The sequence below is a fragment of the Pinus tabuliformis genome, chromosome 9, assembly GCF_031772625.1.
Source record: "Pinus tabuliformis cultivar Carrire ecotype Pingquan chromosome 9, CPIR1, whole genome shotgun sequence".
Lineage (NCBI taxonomy): Eukaryota > Viridiplantae > Streptophyta > Pinopsida > Pinales > Pinaceae > Pinus > Pinus tabuliformis.
The window spans coordinates 1,285,680,319-1,285,707,530 of NC_142307.1; the positions used below are offsets into that span (position 1 = coordinate 1,285,680,319).

Below are 27,212 nucleotides of genomic sequence, written 5' to 3' on the forward strand. Positions count from 1 at the left end.
CAAACCCCGCTCTAGAGAATAGAATGACTGATCACTCTGGTGTATTCTCCTAATGACCCTCAAGCCTCCTCTTATACTTTTCTTGTTGACATATCAACAGCCGAGATTAAGTCCCTAATCAACGGCTAAGATTAGATCTGACTTGATCCATGTCTTTTGGACCACTCTAACACAGATTCATATTAATACACATTAATATTTTATTTTCCCTAAGTTTAGACTTAGGGACTCCATTAAAAATATTAATTATTTTAATATCTTCTGATCTATTTAGAATCTGCCCAAACCCTTTCTGGGTATTGGAGATCTCATGTGCCTCAACCTCTCCACCAAATTTCATGGCTAGAGCACATCCGATGCTACCCCAAATCAACACTCTCTCTTAGCAAGGACTGTGCTCTAATAATACTCCTTACTGAGTATTACTCTGATCATCCGGCATCAGTACCTGTGCTAATGCTAGGCCTTCCTGCCCAACATCCTCCACACTACTGTATCCTGTACTGTTGCCCATGGTTCTGCCACTGCCACTGCTGCATCTATATGACAGTTCCCTCTGCATCCGTGCTGCTGCTGGTCCTTTCTCCCAGCACTGCATCTGCACTACACCTCCTCTCATCATGTTGCATCGTGCTGCCCACTACTACACTGCAACTCAGTTACTGAGAAGTAAGTAACTGATCTCCCAACTAACCTCCTTGTTGGGCTAGAAACACCCATTAATGTTGAAGCTCCCACTGCCGCTGACAAGTGCTCCCTCTCTCTAACCTCTACGCTACTGCAACAACTCCCTACATCTCACATCGTTGCACACCTCTCTGTGCCTCCCTGCACTGGTGCAACACACTTGTGTCTCTTGCATTGTTGCAGCCTGCTAGCTCTGCACTGTAGCTCTCTCTGTCGCTCCATCCGTATCCGTCTCTACCCGACTCAGCCAGTCCTGCTACTCCTCGACGGGGCGTCGGTAGCAAGGTCCAATCCAAGAGGCTGGGTACCTCAAGGATCCTGCCCCTCATCGCCTGTAGTCCATCTAACTACAGCTCGATGTCTCCCCACTTCCGCTCAAGTGATGTGTGTGCCCTCATGGCACAGTCATCGTCTGTCAAAACTTCCTTCTCTGCCCGTGCTGGCGTTGCCTTAGTCTCAGAAGACTCTCCCTTACTCTTCTTCCTTGGGCACTAGGTCGCATAATGACCCATCTCCCCACAGTGGAAGCACTTGATCTTGGAGAGATCTTTCTTCTTTCGTTTCTCCTGCTTTCCCTCGGATGCTAGGGCCACATCTTCCTCCTCCTGCTTGACTTTGATTCCCTTGCTGCTGCTACCTGTCTTCGACTGCTGTCTGATCTCTTCCTGGCGAAGAGATGCCCACATCTTGTCCCAAGGTGGGAGAGTCCCTCTGCCCAGGATACTCTGGACAAACACTTCCCAATCTTCTGAGACAGCATTCAGGGTTGTCCTCACCATAAGTTCCTGATCCGGTGTCGCTCCTATAGCAGTCAACTAGTCTTGGATCTCATTCAGTCCTCCGAGGAAGGTGTCAATCGATTGACCCTTCTTCATCTGATACAACCTCACCTGGTTCTCGAGCAACATTCTTCTTTGCACAGAAGTACGCTGGTATAGGTTCTTGAGAGCCTCCCACATCTCAACTGCCATCTCCTTCTCGGCTATATGTGGTACCACATGATCCTTGACCTCGTCAAGGATAATGCACTTAGCCCTCGCCATCGCCTCTTCGTACTTGTCGTTATCATTGGGGTCGACTGGGATAGCTATAACCTTCAAGGCAAAGTTCTTGACATGATTCCTATCAAGCACTGATAAGATTCTGGCCTTCCAGACTACGAAGTTCGATGCTCCGTCCAGTCTATCCTCGTCTCTTACCTCGTGTAATGCCATGACGCTCCTCTACTTCTCTCCTGGAAGTTCTCTAATCGACTCCTCTGAGTCTCTACTTCCCGTCTGGAAGTTCTCTTCTGGACTCCCTCTGAGTCCTGATTTCCCTCCTCGAAATCCTTCTGTCGCTTGTTGAGATACCCCCTACTCTGATCATCTTGTGCAACTGCACTGCTGATCCAGGTTCCTCGGCTAGAACCCTCAGTAACAACTCCTCTAGCCCTACTCTGTCAGCTACTGTTCTGACTACAGTACCTCACCAGCTCCACTCTGCAATATTTCTGCAACCTTCTAGACTCCAGCATGTGCCTCTCTGTGAACTGCGTCAGCCCCTCTCTGCCTCACGTTGGCTCTGTGTAACCCCAGATGGGTCTGCGTTAGCCCTGAGATGTCTTGCATCAGCCCTCTGGCCCTCTACATCAACAACGCTAGACTCTCTAAGGCTCTGCGCAGCTCCCGCTTCTTCTGCGTGGCTCTGGTTGGCTCTGCATCACACATCTTGGCTTCTTTGCTGCTAGAAACAGCTTTTGTCGCCTCGGGACAATTGTTTTCTGTTGCTATTGCTCCGCTCAGCTGATGTCTTCTAGTCCTCCTGTGATCTGCAATCACGCTCTGATATCGTGCTGAAGTTTCTAAGTTTGCTTAGTTTCGAAACCCTTCATGCACTTTTTCTGATTTATTCCTACCTAATTGTTATTTTTCTTTAACAAGTTATTTACAAAGTAAATACTGAAAATAAACACCCATACATGCTCAACATATTATAGATCAGCAACTAAAAGAAACAAGAACAAACACACCACATGACACCATTATTTTTGGACCAATGACCCCGGAAAAACCTAATGCGGGAAAACCAGTGCAGCTATCTGAGGGTTTTCTTATTAAGCAATATCATAGTACAATTTGGGTGTCGAAATTGGCCTACCCAACAAAGATTTCCTTAGCATCTATACCTCACAGTTTGAGAGAAATCTCGTGGTTTAAACCCCAAAAAATCCTTTCAACAGCTCCTTAGTACAAAACTACTCTGCAACCCCAACATTTGCCCAATCTAGACTGCGTCAGCCCCTCTCTATCCCATGCTGACCATGCGTAAGCCTTTCTTGGCCTGCGTCAGCTTTTTGGGCCTTTGCGTCAGACATGCTAGCCTCTCTGGTGCTTTGCGCGACACTTGGCTACCTCTGCGTGGCCCTGCGTGAGCCCTTGCTGGCTCTGCATCACTCTCCTTGGCTGTTGTGCTGCTCTCCTAGCGCAATCTCTGCCTTCTCTGTTTCTCTATACTCAATGCCCCTCAGCTGCTCTCCCAATCACTGATTCTATCTCTCTTAGCAAACCCCACTCTAGAGAATAGAAGGACTGATCACTCTGGTGTATTCTCCAAGTGACCCTCAAGCCTCCTTTTATACTTTTCCTGTTGACATATCAACGATCGAGATTAAGTCTTTAATCAACGGCTAAGATTAAATCTGGCTTGATCCATGTCTTTTGGACCACTCTAACACAGATTCATATTAATACACAATAATATTTTATTTTCCCTAAGTTTAGACTTGGGGATTCCATTAAAAATATTAATTATTCTAATATCTCCTGATGTGTTTAGAATCTGCCCAAACGCTTTCTAGGTATTAGAGATCTCATGTGCCCCAATCTCTCCACCAAATTTCGTGACTAGAGCACATCCGATGCTACCCCAAACCAACAAATGAGAGTGAGCTCCTTGTCAGCAATAGCTTCACCATCGAAAGAAGATCATTTTTTATCTCAGTAATCCTCATGAAGTAGGATTGAATATCCTCACCTTTTCCCTTCTTTACATCCTTCAGCTTGTTCTTGAGGAAAAGAATTTGATTTGCATTGCAAGATTTGAACATGCCAAGCAACATGTCATATCTCTCCTTTGATGTATTCAAATCGGAGATGTAAGCAACTAAGTGCTTATGAATAGAATCCCTAATAATCTTCTTGGCTTTAACTTCACCCTTCTTGTACTTTGTCTTAGAAGAAGCTGATGCATTTGAAGGAGGTTCTAGAATCTTTGCCTGCATATAATCCATGACATCTTGCTCATCTAACGTTAAATCAAGAGACATCTTCCATGCATGATAATTAGACTTATCATGAAGCTTATCATCAGACTTTAAGTAGGATGTGCACGCCATTGAGACTTGTTCTTGATCAGTGATTACTCCTCTTAGTGATTGTCTTTCACTCTTGCTTGGGCTTTGTCTTCACCTCAGCTCTGATACCATGTTAATTTTAGAATAACAATGGTATGTTCTATGTTTAAAGCAATTTTACTTCAATTTTCTTTATTAGCCCAATATCATATCCAGTATAGCAATCACATCAACATGATAGTAAAATGCAAATAGAACATAAACAATAACAGTAGAAGACAAGCCAACACAAGAGGACACAAGATATGGCACTAGCTAGGGACAAACCCTAATGTGGGGAAACCCATGATCAATTCTTCTTATAATTCTTCAAAAGTTCAGCACAGAGAGAGAGTACAATTTACAATATTCACTTGCCCAAACTAATCAATCAAAACAGCAGAAACAAAAAGCCCTAACTAGAAAGTCAACGTTGGTCAACAAGGCTGAAATTGACCTACAAAACAACTCGGTCAACCTTGGTCAACTCTGCCTCCAACAGCAAGATAATGCAGCCCAAAACAATCTAAAAATAACCAATCAAATCTGGTCAACAAAAGTTAACGCAGCAACCTGAATTAGGGCAGTGAACGCAGGGGTCAAACTGCCTCGGTTTTTGTGCCCAGAACAGCAGCCTGCCCAAGTCTCCCTCACAAAACTGAAGTCAAACAGGGTCAACGCTGGTCAAAGTCAGCCTCTTGAAATTTCAACCTCCTGAAATTTCGGTCAAATCTGATCAACACAACAGCGAGAAAAGATAGTGTTCCTTTCACACGTGTGGAGAGAGAGGCCCAGAAATCCGTACCCAATCAAGATGAGAGAGAAAGATGAATGAGATGAGATGCCAAAAGGAGGAGGAGACAACGTGTATTTATATGCAACGTTGAAGGCACGAGGAGGAAAATTTGATGATTGGCCAACTTGGACAATTTGTCCATAATCAAAATAAATGCATAACTTCATTTGTACATGTCAGAATGGGATGATCTTTAGATCAATCCTACACCACTCGAAAAGAGGAATCCAAGAAAAATATCAGTTGCCTCATAAGATCTGTCCAAAGTGACGTTTGGCCCTAGTTTCCAAATTTAACATCCTCTTGGAAGACCCGGAACCAAGGGTGCTGAACAACACTATGTGAACTTGGCTCAACAGCTCAAACATACAAGGGGTTCGACCCTCAAATTGGAAAAAAGTCCCAAAATGAGGCCCTCCACCTCTATTTATCTTTGTTGCCCCCTTTCTTCTCCATGTGGGTCCTTCAAGTCAAATTCTCTCCTTTTTGTCTTCCCACAAGTCGAACTCTCCTAAGGGGTGTGAATTCCCTTTGGAGTGGCCCCCACATCCCACTTTACTCTTAATTTATCTTCTCTTCTAATGTTTGGGAGCCTTCTTTCCTCAAAATGTCAAGTGGGGTCCTCGTAACCCACTTTTCCTAAGTCAAGTATGCCAAAATGCCAAAACTCTGCAAAAACTTATTTACTTAGCAAAACTTGCTAAGTGGGGACCTTACACCTTTGGGCAGGAGGAAAGCCAAACTAAAGTGTAGAAGAGGGTTGGTGAGATGACAGTGGCCTCCTCCTAGTTACACCAAAGCCTTGCTTGAGCTTTAGGACTTTATCTCAATTCTTCCAACCATAGATAGCACGAAGAGACTTCTAAATGTATTATACCAGCACGCACACACAGTCAACCCTTAGAATTTTACTGTGGCCATGCTGAAGTGTAGATTCTGTGATTTAAAAAGAGTAAGTCCCAATACCCCTGTTGCTTCCTCCTGCCACAGCAATGTGCACCATGATGCTGTCCGAAAACTTACTGATTCAGAGAAACAAAGGTCCAGAAATGTTCTCCAATGATTTCAAAAAAGGACCAGCATTTTTGGTGGCAACAAGTCCTAAAGTTAATAATCCACAGGACTTGGGTCCATGGAACCTCTAGAAAGGAAAAATTGACAAAAGTTACAAGGGAAGGAACCATGGAAGATAAACATGAGTATATATATACATATATTGATCATCTTAATTAATTATTTGTCTTGAATAAACATCATCCACTTCATAGCACTATGCATTCTAAGGTTGCATGGTACGAAAAGTCTACATCTTCACATCAATAGTCATAGCCTCATCATAAAGAATAAACCTACAACGCATACTAAGAGCAGAATTGCATCCATATGCTTAGAATCATCAAAAGAAGTAAAATTAATTACTAGGTCTTGAATAAACATCATCCATATATATATATATATATATATTAATTATTGGGTCTTGAATAAACATCATCCACTTCATAGCACTATGCATTTTTAGGTTGCATGGTCTGAAAAGTCTACATCTTCACATTAATAGCCGTAGCCTCATCACAAAGAATAAACCTACAATGCATACTAAGAGCAGAATTGCTTCCATATGTTAGAATCATCAAAAGCAGAGAAATAAAAATAAGTAGAAGTATGCTTCTTTTCTATCTTTTTGTGAAGATGGATGAATCCATACTTTAACATGTGGCATCTCTTGTCGAACTAGCTCAATGACACGTTTGATTAAAAACTTTCCAAGATTGATTCCAGCTAGACCACGCTGTAAAGAGCCAAAAACATTAATATCAGTCAAAGCTATCATACACAAAACATAAAAGATAAATTATATACATATAAATTTAAGCCCTTGCATCTCCAGAATGTATTCCTCAAAGATAACAAGGATCCTATAATCCATTGTGGAGAACTGCTGCAATTTTCAACATGAATAGCAAGGAGCAAAATCAAAATAATTTGAGAGCTAAGAAAAATGAACATAACCCAAGAGAAGTCCTTTGGATAGATGTAAAGATCTAGATTTTCTAAGAGAAAATTAGAGGATGAAGAATAAGAAACACCATGCTATTGCAGAAAAAGAAGCATCCAAACCTTATATTATCATTTTATAATTTAGAAAAAAACCAGTGCATGCTGTAACATAGAGGAATGGAGAACTCAATCAGAGTACAAAGCAAGCCTGAGTTGCATAGAACAAAGGAAACCTAGAATTTGTAAAAGATGTCACAGTTAATGCAATTTCAAGCAATTGGCCAAGCCATGTTGCCTCTGGATTTCCCAATGTAACTTCCTTTAACCCTTTAGCATGGCTTCATACACTAAAACAGAATCACTGCATGCAGAGTTGTACTGAAATCAAAACATTGAAGATATTGAGCAAGATCTAAGGGCAAAACAAGAAAATATAGATGGCCCTTGTCAAATTTCGTGATAGAACAACAGGGACAATAATTATTGAAATATACAGAAAATGGAAAGAGAAATCTTAACAATCTTGAATATCCAGGAAAATGAAGAAATAAAAATTGAAGTTTAAAAGTCTGTGTGCATGTATCTGTGTGTCTGTACATATATTTATGGGTTTATAAACACAGACAAACAAATAAATGTACACGGACTTCTCAACTTCAATTTTGATTTCTTGATTTCCTGTAAATTCAAGACTGTTTTGTCTTCCCATTTCCTGGATAGAAACATGTGCATTTGCATAGAAACATAGAAATAGACATGATTACGCACATACAGACACAGACATACATGGGTTCATATATACATGCAAGCACACACAATCAACCCTTAGAACAGATATGCACTGGGAAGCATGCCTCAATTGCTCGGTGGAATTGAGCATAGCAGAATCACTTGTAGCAGTGGGTCTCTATCTTTCTTGAGCAGTGGATCATACCCATCGTGGATAGGCAGCTGAATTGATTTAAGGGGATCCAGTTACGGCAGTCTAAATGAGGAGGAAAATTCTGTATAGCAGTGTACTTCATCATAGTCTTTACTCATTCACACTGTGCATTTCCAGTGTTTATCATTATAGTGGTCCCATTCTCTCTTTCGGCAACTTGAGATATTGCACTCTGATTGTGTTAGTTGCAGATTCCAGGTTCTCTCATTGATTGTGCATGTAATTCCCTTGAATTCTCTTAATAAAATTGTTGGTGATGTATACTTTAAGTTGCAAAGTATTGAGTTGGGATCTTCATTCACTATATGCTAAGCACTATTGCAAATTGTTTGTAAAATTGTTCACAAGCAAACTGTTTGTCAAAATGTCCTTGAGAGAAATTTAAGTGCTATTGGATTATTTAGGAATTAATGTGACAGGGCCTTACAGTGTTCCAAAATCCATTCAAATTTACTTAAAAGGGATATTACAGTGGTATCAGAGTTGCGCATCCTGCCAGCCAGACGGGATTAATAGTGAATGATGGAGTTTTATCAAGCAATCAGCACTCTTCCTGAACCAGTACAACAGTATGCAGGTTGGTTCCTTGACAATATCGTTTTCATGGAGAGAAGAACAGAGCATAATAGTAGACCTTTTTCAAAGGGATTCCATGCTACTCTTCAACACAAGCAACCAAGAAATCAACAAAAAGAAGAGGAAGTGGGAAATTGGCTGGGGCTTGGGAATGTATCTTGAAAATATGATTCCTAAGCCTAGAAACCCTTATGGAGACTTGGTCTTTGTGTGATCATTGTGGAGTCAGAGTTATAAAGTTGTGGGATCACATGGGACCAAGTGGACTCAAAATTAGGTCAAAGAGGTGGAATTGATCACTCAAGAATGGGCTTCACCTAATTGTAGAAGAGAAGAGGTTCAATGGACAAATCTTCATAGAATAGAATGCAATGATCCAAATGAGGTCACTAGCCAAGGGAAACCTAGTGCAAGAGACGATTCTTGGGCTAGGGCTTACAATATCTCGAGATTCCATTGTCGAAATATTGCGAAATTTGGAGAGCCTCTAGAGAAAACCCTAGCACAATAGAGGACAAGAGATCAAAGTCTTTTGATGGCTAGAATGTGAGATAATTGATGCCCTAGGTGACCTATGGAGGCTAGGCCTAGAGAGAGAAGGAGAGGTGAGAGAAATAAGCTTTGAAAGTGACCACCTATGGAGGATTAGTGCCTTGTCCTTTGGGAGAGATGGAATCAAGGAGATTTTTGTAATGACCCGCCTATAAATAAAATACGAGTATTAGCATACATATGAGACCTCCATACGATAGCTATGTATGCATGGACCCACATGTATCACACTATATGTAAACTAGTTACTACAGGAGGAGATATAAATTAAGGTAATGAATTAATACCTTACCAGAGTATCATATATATGATAAATCCTTAAAACCAACAGAAAATGTTAATTTTAAATTACAAATTAAAATTTACAATTTAAAATTAATAAAATAATAATATAAATTAATTAAAATTATAAATTTAATTAATTCATTAAAATAATAAATAAACTTTATTAAATCAAAACTACGTATCCAAATAAAAATCAACGAAATCAAATGAGATTTGATTTCATAAAAGTTACACGTAACCAAAATATTGACACGGAGATGAGAAGAAGGCGGTGGATGAGGAAATAAAAGAAGGGAGGAAAAACCATTTTTGGGGGGGAATTTTTACGGAGGAAAGCAGAGTTGAGAACAATTTTTGGATACTATAGTACAGCTATGAAGGGAACTTGAGTCTTGATTATACTAGAGTTTTTGGGCACAGGGGAATCAGATTGCTTCAATTGGAAAGCTTTCTGAGACTGAGTACCTAGGTTGTACCCGTTTCGGCAGGGAGGTTTTGGCCGTTTTAGTAACATAATCAGACAAGAATTACAGCAGAGCAGACAAATTTGTAGCAGAGAAGACAAGTTTGCAGCAGTGCAGACAATTTTGTAGCAGAGCAGACAGGTTGGTATTCATTAGATTAATCTTTCAAATTCAGTATTCAAATTTTCATGTTCTGGTATTAAAAAAAAAAAATTTACAATCAGGGTTATTACATTTTGGTATCAGAGCAATTTAAACTCTCAGACCTGTTAAAATAAGGTTATAGTCATAATAAATAAGAAATATAAATACTGTAATCAGTATTATTTTCGAAATTAAGGTTACAGTCATAATAGATAAGAATTATAGACTACATATGACTATATATGAGAAGAAATTAGAAAGTAGTGGAGTCATAGTCCACAGAATTTGTAAACCGAGGAAGCAGTAAAAATATATTACGCAAAAGATAATGGTAAGTTATGGTGTTAAACTGGGAATGGAGTCTAGCCATACAAGCCCATGGCTCCAATTTTCAAACACTATATTGTTGGACTGTAGTATGAAAGCTCGTCAATTCCGCTAGCTATAATTACGCAAATTTATTTCATTTTTCAATATGATTAGAAACAATATTAAATTTGGTTTTGAAAACTTGACTAATTAAAACACAGATGGATTGCTCCCTCTAAGCTAAAATAGGGAATTACTTAAAATTATCGACCTCAGGTTGTTTGACAGTTACGCGAAAGATACATAATACAAGTTTTGGTTTAATGGTAGGTAGATGTCAATCATGACAAAAATGACTTTCTCCGGCCAATTATTCCAAAGAACAGTTCCTCACGTTGCTCTTATATGACTGACGAACAAAACCTTTAAGCTCTTCTACGCTATTATCAACACTGAAATTTTTGTTTTTACCTGGGTCAATTACGAATTAACCTACATAAGTAATCCAAGTTCTATCCGGTAAAGTTTACCGGGGTCAATTATAATATAAACTTATATATAAATTTATATGTTATATAAGGTCAAGGCCGGAACATTATGCCAACGACTCGCGCAAAAGATATGCAACCGATGTTGATATTACTAACAATTCATATATATAAATGTGAAAACGAAATGAAGGAGAAACTCTTAGAGTTTACCGAAGAAATTTTGGTTGGTGTATCATTTATATGCTCAGACAGAGGGCTATCGTTGAGTGTCACCGAAGTTTATTTTATTTTATTTTTAGTTTTCAGAAGCCCAACTGAAGAAAATAAGTTCTCAGGGCATCGCTGGTTACTCTATACAATTTTCATTTCGAAGAGAGAATGTTGCGAAAACATCACATGATGAAATATTTGCATTGAGAACTGTGAGCCCAAATTTCTGTAGGAAGACTATCAGGATGTTCAATAAGTGACATGTTCAGGGCAGAAGAAACCAGTCCTGCTGTCAATGGAGCACCAGGATGTCTCCCTCATATAGCAGAAATTGGTGTTGGAGCTGACATAGTCCAGTACTCCATGCCAATATTTAAGTTGATTGTCAGCCCTGTAACTGAAACCCCTGAATTCGAAAATTTTTTGAATTCTTTTGCAATAAAAGGGTGTCTGCCATTGGTGTGTGATATGCCTGGGTTCACTGCGCGCACTCCTTAGCCTGACAGAAGTAAGTCTAATATATACATCACCTAATTTAAATAAGACCGCATCGCATACCATATGCTAATCCACCGCTATCCTACGCAAAAACTTATAAAATAATTCCTCATTGCATAAACTGGGGTCGATTTTATATGCAGAGTGGGCTTTAGAGTTTACAAGTAAATACGAGGCAAGATATTCGACACCCGCCCAACTAAATGGTGGCGTGCTAAATTATTGCGTGAGATCGGTAGATTATCTGAAGCGTAATGGATAACATGCCCCGTGGACTCTTGCGTTGAAGACTATAAGTCACGATATAAACTATCGTGTTAATGAATCATCGACTCATTCATTACGTTTGGGGGCAGAGGTTCTGGTACCTATAACCAATTCGAAGCCCAATATTCCACTCATAAACGGGATTGGTGCCCAGAGATGTTATTTTAAATATAGGGCTCCACCATATTAAAAAAAAAAAAATTACTATTTAGTCATATTTAATTATTATATGTTTTAATTTCTATAATTTAAATTTTATAAAATAAATAAAATAAGCATTAGGCTATATGACTAAGAAGTATGAAGTGGTAATAATTTTCTTTTTAAAAAAATAAAAAATTAAGGCTATAATTTCTATAGTCATAATTTTATGAAAATTTTAAAGGTTATAATTTTTGAAAACATAATATTTGAGATTATGTTAAAAAAAAATGCATTAGTATAAGTATTATTACATATTATGATAGAATACCCTGCATTAGGACAAGGAGGTCACGAGACCACCCTCTTTGACTGTGGTATTAATAGGACTTGCCTAGCAGGTAAAAATAGCAAAAAAACTATACTCGTTTGTAAATTTGAAATTATATGTTAAATCTGAAAATATATTTCAAATTTTCACAAATTTATTATGTATACAGGGAACACTACGATGGTAAGGACATATCAGCGACGACGACGTGATCAGGCAACATCATTGTCATTAACACCACCACCGTCATCATCACCATCGCCTCCAGCGAGACCATCACCAACACCAATTGCTCCAACATCAAAATTGACCGTGATAATGCACTCATTGGAAGCCTTATTGGAAACATTAAAAGGGTCGACAATGGCTAAGACCAAAGAAGAGCAACCTCAACCCTTAGAAACCAATTTAGCGGAACCAAAAAATTCTGAGTATAAAAGATCAAAGGAAGATATTTCTAGGGAGCTACATAAAATTGAACTCCTGGAATTTTCTGGAGGACGAGTTGGAGAATGTGCTGAGGCATGGTTAGAAGGAATGAACAGATGTTTTAAACTAAGAGAGTACTCTTCTTCTTCAAAAACAACAATTGTCGTATTTCAATTAAAGGAAAGTGCCTTGATTTGGTGGGAAAATTTGGAAAAACAACTACACCTCACAATGGATAATGTCCCTTGGGAATTGTTCGAGGAAAGATTTTGTGCTAAGTATTTACTTCCATATTTTCAAGAACAACAAGTCGGGGCCTTTCATACATTAATTCAAGTTAATAAAACAGTGGAAGAATATGAAATAAGGTTTATGGAGCTTGTGAAATACATTCACTACTTAGATTTTGATGAATGTCAAGTTGAACGCTTCATATTTGGGTCAAACCCTCGCATCAGGACCTTGGTTAGGTTGTGGAAGCCATCATTAATAGCCGAGGCGGTAGAATGTGGTCGTTATGCAGAAGAGCATCTAGGAATCAAAAAGGATGTCAGGCCAACAGAACCTCTACAATCAAGGTTTCCATGAAATACTCCCCGAAATTTCTTCAGGGGAAGCAGCTCAAGACCACCACCTTATGGTAATAAATTTACCCCAAGAAGTGTAGGAGAAAGAGCTCCCATGACACTTAATACTATAGCCGCTGAATCATCAAACACAAGTCCATGGAAATCTCTTGGAACTGCTAATAGAGGAAGAAATACGAGGGGAAGTGGCATGAGAGGGCGAAGCTCTTTATCTAGAAACTCACAATATGATTGAAGAGGACCGACCCAAGTTAATTGTTGGGGATGTGGAGGACTGCATTTTCAACGTGATTGTCCAGAAACTTCATCAAGTATATTGCATAGGACAGGAAAATAACCAAAACCAAATACCCAAGGCAATCATAGAATCCATGCAATAGTCAACAACAATCAAGCAACATATCAATCCACTGTAGTGGAATCCTCAAGTATTATTGATGGTATAAAATTCAAAATCTTATTTGATACTTGTGCCACAGATAGTTTCATTTTGTCATATGCATTAAATAAATGTGGGTTGGCAACTCGCAAACAAAATAATTTCAGACAGGTAGAAATGGCCTCAGGAGAACTCCAATCCATAGACTTAAGTGTGGAACAATGCAAAATTGATCTAGGGGTCTGTTCGACTAAATTGAAAGTTTATGTCACAACCCTAGGAACTTATGATCTTGTCATAGGTATAGATTGGTTAGAAGCTCATCAAGCTTGGGTAGACTGTTATGGAAAAAAATTCTAGGTATAAATGATGAAGGAGAGGCGATCTAAATTCAAGGTATCAAGAGAAAAGTATCTTTACGTTACATATCAGTAATGAAAATGAAGCGTTTCTTAAGGAAAGGTTGTCAAGCATACACAATTCAAGAAGTAAGCAAAGAAAAAGAACTATCCTTAGAACAATATCCGGTGTTAGCATGTATTTCCAAAGGAACTATCAGGATTACCCCCTGAGAGAGAGCGAGATGTCACAATAGAATTGAAACCTGGTACTCAACCGATTTCTAAAACACCTTATAGAATGACAGCTCCAGAACTTCAAGAATTGCAAATTAAATTGAAGGAACTACTGGATATAGGACACATTCGACCCAGTATATCACCTTGGGGTGCTCCTGTAATTTTTGTCAAGAAGAAAGATGGTTCCTTAAGATTATGCATAGACTACCGAGACTTGAATCGAGCTACAGTAAAGAATCGGTATCCCATGCCTCGAATTGATGACCTCTTCGACCAAATGAAAGGAGTTGTTGTCTTGTCAAAAATTGATTTACGATCAGGCTATCATCAGCTAAGGACTTCGGAAAACAATATTTCTAAGACTGCATTCCGAACACGCTTTGGGCATTATGAATTTACTGTGGTACCATTTGGGTTGACTAATGCACTAGTAGTTTTCATGAACCTTATGAACAGCGTTTTCCGCAAATTTCTTGATCAATTTGTACCAGTTTTCTTAGATGATATTCTCGTCTACTCCAAGAATGCGAAAGAATATGAAGATCATTTATGGATAGTATTATCCTGCCTCAGAAAACACCAGTGATATGGAAAGTTATCCAAGAGTTCTTTCTTTAAGGAAAAGATTGATTACTTAGGTCATATCATATCTGGTGAAGGAATCTCAGTAGATCCAGAGAAGGTAAAAGCAATCATGGAATGGCCAATACCAAAAAATGCACATGAAGCGTGAAGCTTTATGGGTTTAGCCGACTACTACCAAAGATTTGTGGAAGGGTTCTCCAAAATTGCAAAGCCAATTACAACTCTTCAACGTAAGGGTGTTAAGTATGAATGGACTGAGGAATGTAATAAAGCATTCTTTGAACTCAAAAGACTGTTGACCGGTGCACCAATCTTAAGAGTCCCTGATATGGACAAAGATTTTACTGTATGTACTGATGCATCCAAACATGGGTTAGGTGCAGTATTAATGCAGGATAGAGGAGTAATAGCATATGCCTCAAGAAAGTTAAAACCTCATGAAGAACATTACGCCACTCATGATTTAAAGTTAGCCGTTGTAATACTAGCTTTAAAGATATAGAGACACTATCTAGTAGGGCGAAGCTTTATGCTTAAAAGCGACCATCAAAGTCTTCAGTATTTGTTCACCCAAAGAGACTTGAATGCTAGACAACGACGATGGAGTGAATTCCTAAGTGAATATGACTTTGGAATATCATACATTAAAGGAAAAGAGAACGTAGTGGTAGATGCTTTAAGCAAAAGACCTCGAATATTTTCCCTCATACCTATCAAAGTAAACTTAAGGCAATGAGTACTAAAACATCTCATAAGAGATAGCTGGTATTTAAAGATAAGATCTAGTCTTGATAGTAAAAAGCCAAAAGAACCTAAGTTTGAGGGATATGAACTAGAATATGATCGAATCTTACGATTTTATAAAAGGATGTATATTTCTGATAACGGGGATCTCTGAGACACCATTCTTAAGGAAGCCCACAAAGCAGTATATTGTGCACATCCCGGAGTAAAGAAAATGTATACTGATACCAAGAAACTCTTCTTCTGGTCGGGCATGAAGCGCGATATCATTCAATTCGTTGCAAAATGTCTTGAATGTCAACAAGTAAAAGTTGATCATTGTCATCCAGCACTTGCAATCTCATGACATTCCTATGACCAAATGGGAAATCATTTCTATGGATTCAATCACTGAGCTACCTCTTACTTCACAAAGACACAATGCTATTCTTGTGGTAGTGGATAAATTAACGAAAAGCACCCATTTCATTCCCGTAAGAAATACTTACGAAGTCGCTGATGTGGCTCGAGTATTTATAAATGAAATTATCAGATTTCATGGAATACCTAAAAAGATTATATCAGATAAAGACTCGCAATTCACTTCAAGATTTTGGACTTGCATGCAATCAGCGTTGGAAACTCAACTAAATTTAAATACAACTTATCATCCTAAAACTGATAGGTAAACAAAAAGAGTAAATCAAGTACTAGAAGATATGTTGAGGATGTATGTGATGGATTAGCAGTCACACTGGGAAATGTACTTATCCTTGGTCGAATTTGCATACAATAATAGTTCCCACAGTTCAATCGGAATGCCTCCATTTGAAGCATTTTACGGCAAACCTTGCAGAACACCGTTAAGCTGGGACGGGTTAGAAGATCGGGTGATAGTAGGGCCAGAATTAATCCAAGAGATGGAGGAACAGGTAAAACAAATTAGACAATGGTTAAAAGAAGCACAGGATAGACAAAAGAGTTATGTTGATACCCACAGAACTGACAGGAAGTATGAAGTAGAGGATCAGGTTTTCGTCCGCATCAAACCAAATAAAATCACTTTCCGATTCAGAAAAGGAACAAAGTTGTCAACCCGATTTATCGGACCATATAAAGTCATGGAAAGAGTTGGACATGTTGCCTATCGTCTGGCACTGCCACCTCACTTGCATAAAGTCCATAATGTATTTCATGTATTTGTATTAAGACATTACATAGCTAACAAATCTCATAACCTTCAATGGAAGGAACTGCAGGTATTGGACAAGGGAATCATATTGGTCGAACCATTACGTATACGTGAACGTAGGGTTTGACAGCTCAGGAATCGTATGGTAGACCAAGTTAAGGTCCAGTGGGACAAATATAGCCCTGAATCGACTACTTGAGAAGATACGGAAATCATATGTCAAAAATACCCCAACTTGTGTTAATTTTGAAGAACTTTAAGCCATATTTTGTATATATTTACTTTACTTTAAATCAGATACTCAAAGCCATTTTGGAATGATCACATATAAACATGAATTTTTATAATATGTTATTCTACTAGTACGTGGATACCAAGATGAAATATGTTATTCAAATTAACCTTACTGAATTATAGATACCAAAGTAAAGTTTAATATTTGATTAATCTTGCTATAAAATTTAAATCATGAATTATGATAGAAATTAAGATATTATAAATTTTGCTTCATTTACGCATATCGATATAATTAATGAGATAGAAATAAAAGAATGATTACAATTTCAATATGAAAGTCGATAACATGAGCAGGACATGACCAAATATGTTGTACTAGAGATAACATGTATGAGCTATACAGAAATTGTTTATTTTATGTATATACTGATGCACATGTTATAATATATGGACAAGTGTTTTTGTTGTAGCTAGTATTGTTACCAAAACGGCCACGTGATGACAAAAACTTCAGTATGATTAAGACTCAATAAACTTCCATGAAAGAGCGTTAACTCAGATTCCACTAGGAGGGGTGGAGGTATTGCCCACCGTTTATCCTCCAAAACCTGGAGTCATGGGAGGACTGTGCGAATCACACTCCCCTAGATGTGTGATGCTGCCTGCTAGATGCCTACTGGGCAATGGCGTTGATATAATCAACATTGATACTCCTGAGAGTCTATGAATGGTTAATCAATATAGCTGACACCATGGCACACTCTAGTAGAGGACGGATAGGATGGAAGCAGAAGAGATTAGGAAGGATAAGATGATTCTAAAGTAGCTTGAAGAATCAACCGGGGCAGGACATGAATATTATAGTTGTAAAATCTTAAAATATTTAAGAAAATAAAAATTTTAAATACCCATATAAAACAAATTCAATCTTGAAATATAAGGACTTATATACTCTCATTAATCACTAATATATTTTATAAACCCTAACCTCGGGATGAAGTTTTTGGAAAGAGGGATGTATGTAATGACCCGCCTAAAAATAAAATACGAGTATTAGCATACATACGACACCTCCATATGATAGCTACGTATGCATTGACCCGCATGTATTGCACCATGTGTAAACTAGTTACTACAGGAGGAGATATAAATTAAGGTAATAAATTAATACCTCACCAGAGTATCATATATATGATAAATCCTTAAAACTAGCGAAAAATGTTAATTTTAAATTACAAATTAAAATTTACAATATAAAATTAATAAAATTATAATATAAATTAATTAAAATTATAAATTTAATTAATTCATTAAAATAATAAATAAACTTTATTAAATCAAAACTATGTATCCAAATAAAAATCAACGAAATCAAATGAGATTTGATTTCATAAAAGTTACACGTAACCAAAATATTGACACGGAGATGAAAAGAAGGCGGTGGATGAGGAAATAAAAGGAGGGGGGAAAAACCATTTTTGGGGAGGAAAGCAGAGTTGAGAACAATTTTTGGATATTGTAGTACAGCTATGAAGGGAACTTGAGTCTTGATTATACTGGAGTTTTTGGGCACGGGGGAATCAGATTGCTTCAATTGGAAAGCTTTCTGAGACTGAGTACCTAGGTTGTACCCAGTTCGGCAGGGAGGTTTTGGCCATTTTAGTAACATAATCGGACAAGAATTACAACAAAGTAGACAAATTTGCAGCAGAGCAGACGAATTACAGCAGAGCAGACAAATTTGCGGCAGAGCATACAAATTTACAACGGAGCAGACAAATTTGCAGCATAGTAGACAGGTTGGTATTCATTAGATTAATCTTTCAAATTCAGTATTCAAATTTTCATGTTCTGGTATTAAAAAAAAAATTACAATCAAGGTTCTTACAATTTTAATGTTCGGAAACAATTCACCCTTTCAAAGAGGCTTTCAAACAACTTCACGTGGCATTAGGGCATGAGAGCAGCTTCTTCGTAATAATTGATGACTTATTGAGATGTATTTAGCACAAATTATCTCTACGAACATTCACCCATTCATACATGGCCCATGACATGATGCAATGTTATAAAACATCACAATTTCCACCAATTCGTATAGAAAAGTAGTAAATTTCAGACTTGTATAGCGAAAATCCCAGCAACATTCATGTGACAAAAGTAAATAACAAGAATAAGCATGAAAAGAGCACTTACATGTACAAAAGAGTATATCCAATCATCATATTATGCGAATAATGAAAAGCCAAGACAAGAGAGATAGATCCAAACATCAAAATTCATCCATATCATCAAACCCGTCCTCCAAAAGGGATAGCGAAAATCTCACAAGAGCTAATAACCCAATCCAAGTGATGATGAGAGAATAAATCACCTCTCATCTATTTATACAATCTCTAATGAATTCGAATGGCCAAATTTGGACTAATAATGCCCCTAAAATTAAATAATGTGCAATAATAACATCCCTTAATGACAAGCCCACCAAGATAACTCAATAATACAATAATAAGTCTCTCAAAAGGGTCGAATGATCAATAAAGTGAGTCGTTGGGCCTTTTGAGAAGGTCTAATGAAGTCCAAAGGGTGTCATGATGTAAAACTAGACTCCCAACATAGTGGATAAGGGGTTGCCCCTTGTTTTCCAAGCAAGAACATGTGGTGCTCCCAAGTGTGTGTGGGGGCACAAAGACATATTCAAAAGGATCGACAATGCATGTAGACCATCTGTAAAGGCTAGGATGATGATATAAGCCATCCCTCTATAGCAGGAGACATCCTTTGAATCTTGGAACATCTGCCAAGTGTATGGTGCAAGTGTGGAGTCGGTTGGGCATAGTGAACCAAGTGCATCATCCTCATTCAAAAGATGGAACAAGAGTAATCAATGGGCAGTGTTGGGGATCCATGAAGTAATCTTTGCTATGGTGGAGGCCCATGGCTCTCAACGCTCACCCTACAAGTGCGGCACTCGGGCTAGGACCTCGTATAGAAAGACCAAGCCCCAAATAGAGACCCCCCTGCAATCTTGCATAAGATCTAGTGTGTCCCCTTGCACTCCAATACAACAAATCATTTGCACAATCAAGTAAAAGAGTATACAAATCATGGAATCAATGGGGCATTTCATGGTGGCATGCCCTTCCATAATGGGTTTTGGCATGTACAAGTGTCTCCAAGCTCAATAAGGGGGGGTTACCCAAGGATCCTATTAGGTGGTTTCATCCTTTAAAGGGGGTGACATGTTCATGATACATCCTTCAAGTGGTAGGTGGCAAATGATAAAGTGATCAAATGGAGTGGGGATCAGGGGAATCATCCAGGTCACATGTTATGGTACAAGGGTAGTTATAATAAGGGAAGCCCACACCTGGGTATATGGATGTGGGAGGGAGCAAATTGTTGTACATGAGTTACCCCGGCCTTTGTTTTTCCACCTTTCTTCATATGTTTTTTTCATTTGATAGATTTTCCTTCATAACTGCTCAGGGCTCCAAGGGATGAGAGCATGTTGTGTAATATATAGCAGTGGATACCCTCTTAAGGTGGAGTAGTTTATTGCCCACCAGGGGTTGGGACAATCATGGGTTCCTTAATGATGGAGGGGGCTCATAGGAACCAGGGTGATGGCCATGAAAAAGGTGTAGAGCTCATGTTTGGCTTTTTCCCACGTGTTAAATTTGTATATCCCAACCATCTTTTGCATTTTGTGGTACATTTCCTGTTGAAAGTGGCCAAACTATGCTTTTTCTTTTCTTTTTAGCTGCATCAACCTTTGGGCATCGTTCCAAGCCAGACCCAAGGTGTGGACAAGGGGAGGGGGAGGCTAAGCCTATTTGGACCTAGTGGACACATGTGGACCCGGATGGGAAAAATGATGAAAGGGGTCAAAATGAGCGGAAAGGGGCGATGTATATGGTGTTAGGAAGCAGAACCATACAACCAAAATCGGGATTTCTCATGTAGTGCCAATCCTAAAGCTAGTGGCCAGTAAAGGAGTTCCCACGGAACTAGTATAGAAGGCTAAACACAAAATCGGGTAGGGGAGACAAAAGCACAGACCTAGCTCACTTTTTCCACCAAATTCCCCTCCACCAATCCATGCCCAAAAGTGTCCATGAAAAGTAAACAAAATTAATCAACTAAATCAACGAAAGGTCATACCTTTGAGATCGAGAGGCCAATTTTCAAACATGCATTCATAACAGATGGGCGAGGGACCACATGGCTTGCTCAAGTGGTGGAGAAAATGGCACATCGAGCTATCTGGTGGCTACAAGGGGTTGTTGGCTATCGACTAATTTTCTCCCATATACACTACCCACAGGTGGTGGGTAACTAATCCAGGAGGATTCCGTTGATTCAGTTGTACAGGTGTTCAAGTGTCGTCATCAGTGTTCAGTGTCATCGTCACTTCAGTTCAGCTTCGATAGTTCGACAGTCTTGGTTATGGATCAGGTTGTTCAGGTAATGTTTATGGTTTTCATGGCACTCAATTGATGTGGGTTTGTACCTGGCTGTCGACTTATGTTCATCGACAATTCCGCCAAGATTGGTCAACAACATGTGTCTTGTCATTCGACTCGCAAGATTTGGTGTCGACATGGTTGTGTTGTCCATTACAAAGGTTCGATGTGTCGACATGGGTGTCGTTCGTTGCAAAGGTTCGATATGGTTCGCCTTCTCAAGATTTAGGGTGTCGTCGTAAATGCTCGTGTCAGCAATATGCTTTTGGTATGTCACATTGTGACAATCCGTTGTACATGAGTTTTTAAAAGAAATCATAAAACCCTAAGCCTAAGCTCAATCTAACCCTAAATCTAAGCATCATATTATCACAACATTACAAATTCAAACCTATGCCTAAGTCCTAGAACCCTAACTATCGCATTAAACCTAACTCTGAAAACCTATTGCATTAAATCCAAACGATGTATTGAAACCTAAAGTCCTAAGTTCAAACCTTGTAACTCTTGGCCTTTGTAAACGTTACAAACAAATGCAAATACAATACACAGTTCCTAACTGCATGCTTAGACGCAGCGAAACCGTCGTGTATGTGACCAGAGACAAGGTTAACCATCGAGGTTTCAGAACCGCAGAGTCGCCGCAGCATCAAACTCTATCGAAAACCGTTGCATGTGACCGAAGAAGAGGGGTTAGGGTTAACCGCCAGTTCTTAACCGCAGCGGAGACGGTGGTCGTTCATGTGAACAGACGAAGTGTTAGCCGTTGGCGGACTTCAGGCTACCTACTAACGGAAACCACGTCGAAGGTGTACACATGGCAACCGTCGGAGTAATGGTAGCTGTAACAGTTGGGATAAGCCGCTAGGTGGCAGGTTTGCAGTCAACCGCCCGGCGTTCACATGGAAGCAGTTAGCCTCCACCCGATTAGCCTGGCCGCCTGCGGTTATGGCTTATCATAATGTTATTTATGGGTTTTTACGGTTCAGTTTGTTTTCAAACTAATGCGATGACCAAGTAACTTACCCTAGGTGGCAAAAAACAACCAGACCGAGTTCCCAAACTCATCCTGGAGCAACCAATCCATCTTGAATTCAACGAAGGAGGTTTTCATGAACCTGGAGGCCTTTAAAAGGCGGATTTGTTTCTTTGAAGAGATTAGAGAGTGGTTTTTTACTTTTGTATGCAAATTCTGGAGGACATATGCGGTTTTGTTTTCAGTGTTACGGGAGCATCCGTGGTCGGTTTTGGAAACCGTAAGAAGCGTTGGAAAGCTGGTTTCGAGAGCTATCTGATGATAGTGATCAGAAGTGCCTACGTGCACATTCAGACTAATCAAATCTCTGTGTAATCAACACCTTCTTCTCATTCTTAATAAAAACGGTCGCCCATCTTGAAAGCGGACCCGAAGACGTAGTCCATCAGGGATGAACTTCGTCATCAATTTTGTTGTCTGGTATAACTGTGTTTTTACTGTTTTCATTTCTGTTATGCATCGATTTTATGTTTAATCAGCTGTCGTAAAGTCTTCTTCTCAAGTAGTTTCCTCGATTTCTGTGCTTTGAGCTAACATTCAAATCATTAATGGTTAATAAATTCTACATCAGTTTTTAGTTTATGATCATTTCAAATCATATAATTTGGTATCAAAGCCGGTTGCGTTTGTAGAATTTGCCATTGAATGTTAACTAGGTCAAAGTCGCAACGAGAACAAATCCTTGAGCAGATCGATCCAGAGATTGGAAAGTGAAAATTCGTTCATAAATCAACCATGTCAGGACCTGATGCAGGTGAAAACATCGAAACTAAGATGAGTGAAGAACAGTTTCAACAAGCATTCTTAACCATGCAGCAAATGTAGGGAGAATTGTACAAAGACAAGAAGGTGAGAGATGCAGCTTTTTCTTCAAAGCCATCGAAGAAGGACAAAGGTAAAGCGAAGACTGATAAACCACCTTCACCTCCATCATCTCCATCATCTTCTTCTTCTTCTTCTTCTTCCAGTGCAAAATCCGAAACAGAAAAGAAACCCAAGAAAACATCTCTTTTGAAACTTGATGTTAAATTTGAGTTACCTGTTTATGATGGCGAAATGAATCCTGAAAAGCTAGATAACTAGATTAAGCAGTTAGAAGTGTATTGTCGCATTCAGAGCATTTCTAGCGATAAAACTAAAATTCAGTTAGCTACAATTAGAATGGGGGGAACAATTTTAATCTGGTGGGAAAGTAAAACTCAGATAAATGTAAAGCGTAAAGGAAAAGTCATCTCGTCATGGTCTAAGTTTTTAAAAGCTCTTAGGAAACAGTTCTATCCTTTAGGATACATGCAACAAGTTGTTATTGATTGGCAGCATCTGAGGCAAGGTAAAGGGAAAAGTGTTCAGGAGTTTACTCAGGAGTTCAGAAAGAAAGAATTGGCGCTTGGTATTTCATTGGATACACATGAAACTTTGTTAAAATACATCGACAGTTTACATTCGTATTTGTAGCATACTTTATTGATGTTTAATCCTGATGATTTTGATGAGGTGTGTGTTCAAGCCATACATATTGAATCAGGTGATAGACCATTCAAGTTTTCATCAGTCATCCAAAGAGTTGTAATTCAAAGATTCTAGTGACAGTAAAGGGAAGAACAATTCGAAGAGAAAGAAATCAGCGATTATTCAGAAGGAAAGACGTACTTGTTCTCATTGCCAGAGAATCGGTCATGATGAATCGAAGTGCTAGAAACTTCATCCAGAACTTAAGCCCAAAAAGTTCCTTAAGGAGAAGGATGAAAAGAAGGCCATTGCAGCAGTCCAGCAAGATCTAGGTTTAGATTCAGGTGATGAAAGGAGGATAACCGCCATGGTTACGACAGGTAAAACTTCTGATACTGGTTCAAGTTCGAAAACTATTGCATCTTCTTCAAACATAAATCCTCCATGTGAGGATAAAAGAGTTGAATTGTTTAACATAAGGATAACTTCTAAGCATACAAAGATAGACACAATGTCTGATAGTGGATCACAGGCAAATTTAATCTCTGAATATTTAGTTAAAAGTTTGGTTTTGGAAACACAGAATCATCCAAGACCTTACCCATTAGGATGGCTAAATAAATCAACTCAGATAAAAGTAACCAAACAGTGTCGATTAAGATTTTCCATAACAGCTAATTACATTGATGAAGTGGAATCTAATGTGGTTCCAGTAGACATATGTGGAGTTGTCTTAGGAAGTCCTTATCTTTATGATCGTGACGCAGTATTTTACAGGAGAGAACATAAATATCACCTTAAGAAAGATGGGGTTGAATTTTTTGTCAGGGCACATCAAAACAAAAATGACCTGAATTCAGTTAATGTTAATCAAATGAAGCGATTAATAAGTTCAAACAAGCGGTTTGTAATCATGTGTATAAAGGATCAACATAACAATCAACATGATTCTTGTTTAAGTTATGCAACTCAGCTTAAAGATGGTTTGATTAAAGAGATAGAAACTTGTTCAGTTCTATGTAAAACCAAACATCTTATTCATAAGCAGGGATTACAACATGAGTTACAGTTTGTGCCTAAATCTCCTCTTCCTAATGTCAGAATGAATCAAATCAATTTAAGTTTGGAACTTAACAGTTGCAGGGATACAGGTCAGTATTGGGGAAAGTCAGTGTTCGATTTCTCTTGTATTGTGTCGCCATGTCATGTCTCGAACAGTTTGGAAACCTCTTTTCAAGTGGAGAGGAAACCTATTTGTTTTCATATCAAAGCCTTTTCTAAAGCAGTGTCAAAGTGTCTAAGGGAAATTTATGCATCAGAGGAAAGTGCTAATCAATGGAAACATCATGTAATAAATGAAGGAAAAGTGATTCAAACAAATCAACAACTAATTCAATACTTTCAGAATCAAACTAAGTTGCAGCAAATTTCACCTTACAGTTGGATAGGTTCATTGTAGCAAGTTCACTTAGTAATCAAGCATCAGGAAAGTATGTCAATTCAAGTAGCTGGTTTGATGTCAAAAGTATCTTTGATTGTCTCTTTCATTCCGCAAAATAGATTGTTTATACATGTTGAGGGTATTAAACAACATCCAGTAGAGATTGTTTTCAAAGATTGTGAATCACTAACTCATGATTCTTCGTGGAAAGAATTCAATTGCCATGTTGATAACAGGTTGTTTGCCCGTCGTCGCAAGTTGTTCATACTGTAGATAGATGAAACACCAACTCGAAAAGCACCATGGTCAGCATCATCCGAGCCATCACTTGCAGGTGATTGATCGAATGTATTGGTACATCGTCAGGTCAAGATGGAAAGAGAGGGAGTTCTACCCTCATCGACTAATTGTTTAGTCAAACTTTTGTGGTCCAAAAGCTTTCAAGTGGACAAGAATGATCCAGGGGGATTCTGTTGATTCAGCTGTACAGGTGTTCAGGTGTCGTCATCAATGTTCAGTGTTGTCGTCACTTCAGTTCAGCTTCAACAGTTCAACAGTCTTGGTTATGGATCAAGTTGTTCAGGTAATGTTTATGGTTTTCATGGCACTCAGTTGATGTGGGCTTGTACCTCGCTGTCGACTTATGTTCATCGACAGTTCCGCCAGGATTGGTCAACGACATGTGTCTTGTTGTTCGACTCGCAAGATTTGGTGTCGACATAGTTGTGTCATCCATTACAGAGGTTTGATGTGTCGACATGGGTGTCGTTCGTTGTAAAGGTTCAACATGATTCGCCTTCTTAGGATTTAGGGTGTCGTCGTAAATGCTCTTGTGTCAACAATATGCTTTTGGTATCGTTACATTGTGACAATCCGTTGTACATGGGTTTTTAAAAGAAATCATAAAACCCTAAGCCTAAGCTCAATCTAACCCTAAATCTAATCATCGTATTCTAACAACATTACAAATTCAAACCTATGCCTAAGTCCTAGAACCCTAACTATCGCATTAAACCTAACTCTAAAAACCTATTGTATTAAATCCAAACCATGTACTGAAACCTAAAGTCCTAAGTTCAAACCTTGTAACTCTTGGCCTTTGTAAACATTACAAACAAATGCGATTACAATACACAATTCCTAACTGCGTGCTTAGACCGCAACGGAACCGTGGTGTATGTGACCAAAGACAAGGTTAACCGTCAGGGTTTTAGAACCGCGGAGTCACCGCAACATCAAACTCTATTAGAAACCATTGTATGTGACCAGAGACAAGGTTAACCGCCAGTTCTTAACTGCAACGGAGACCGTGGCCGTTCATGTGAACAGAAGGAATGTTAGCCGTTGGTGGACTTTAGGCTACCTGCTAACAGAAACCGCGTCGGAGGTGTACACATGGCAACCATCAGAGTAACGGTAGCCGTAACAGCCAGGATAAGCCGCTAGGTGGCAGGTTTGCAATCGATTGCCCGACATTCACATGGAAGCAGTTAGCCTCCGCCCGGTTAGCATGATCGCCTGCAGTTATGGCTTATCATAATGTTATTTATGGGTTTTTATGGTTCAGTTTGTTTTCAAACTAATGCGATGACCAAGTAACTTATCGTAGGTGGCAAAAAACAACCAGACCGAGTTCCCAAACTCATCCAGGAGCAACCAAATCCATCGTGAATTCAACCAAGGATGTTTTCATGAACCTGGAGGCCTTTAAAAGGCGGATTTGTTTCTTTGAAGAGATTGGAGAGTGGTTTTTGACTTTTGTATGCAGATTCTGGAGGACATAGGCGGTTTTGTTTTCAGTGTTACAGGAGCATCCGGGGTCGGTTTTGGAAACCGTAAGAAGCATTGGAAAGCTAGTTCAGAGAGTTATCTGATGACAGTGATCAGAGGTGCCTATGTGCACATTCAAACTAATCAAATCTTTGTGTAATCAACACCTTCTTCTCATTCCTAATAAAAACGGTCGCCCATCTTGAAAGTAGACCCAAAGGCATAGTCCATCAGGGACGAACTCCGTCATCAATTTTGTTGTCTGGTATAACTGT

The 27,212-nt window shown here is 38.9% G+C and overlaps 1 protein-coding gene across 1 annotated transcript in view; it reads right to left on the minus strand.

Annotated features, from left to right (window-relative positions):
- LOC149153276 (malonyl-CoA decarboxylase family protein) overlaps positions 1-27,212 on the minus strand; it is a 440,473-nt gene that overhangs the window by 179,399 nt on the left and 233,862 nt on the right. Inside the window, exon 10 of the mRNA XM_089439676.1 lies at positions 6,562-6,645. Coding sequence (XP_089295802.1) covers positions 6,562-6,645 — 84 coding nt within the window. The remainder of the gene's footprint in view (positions 1-6,561; positions 6,646-27,212) is intronic.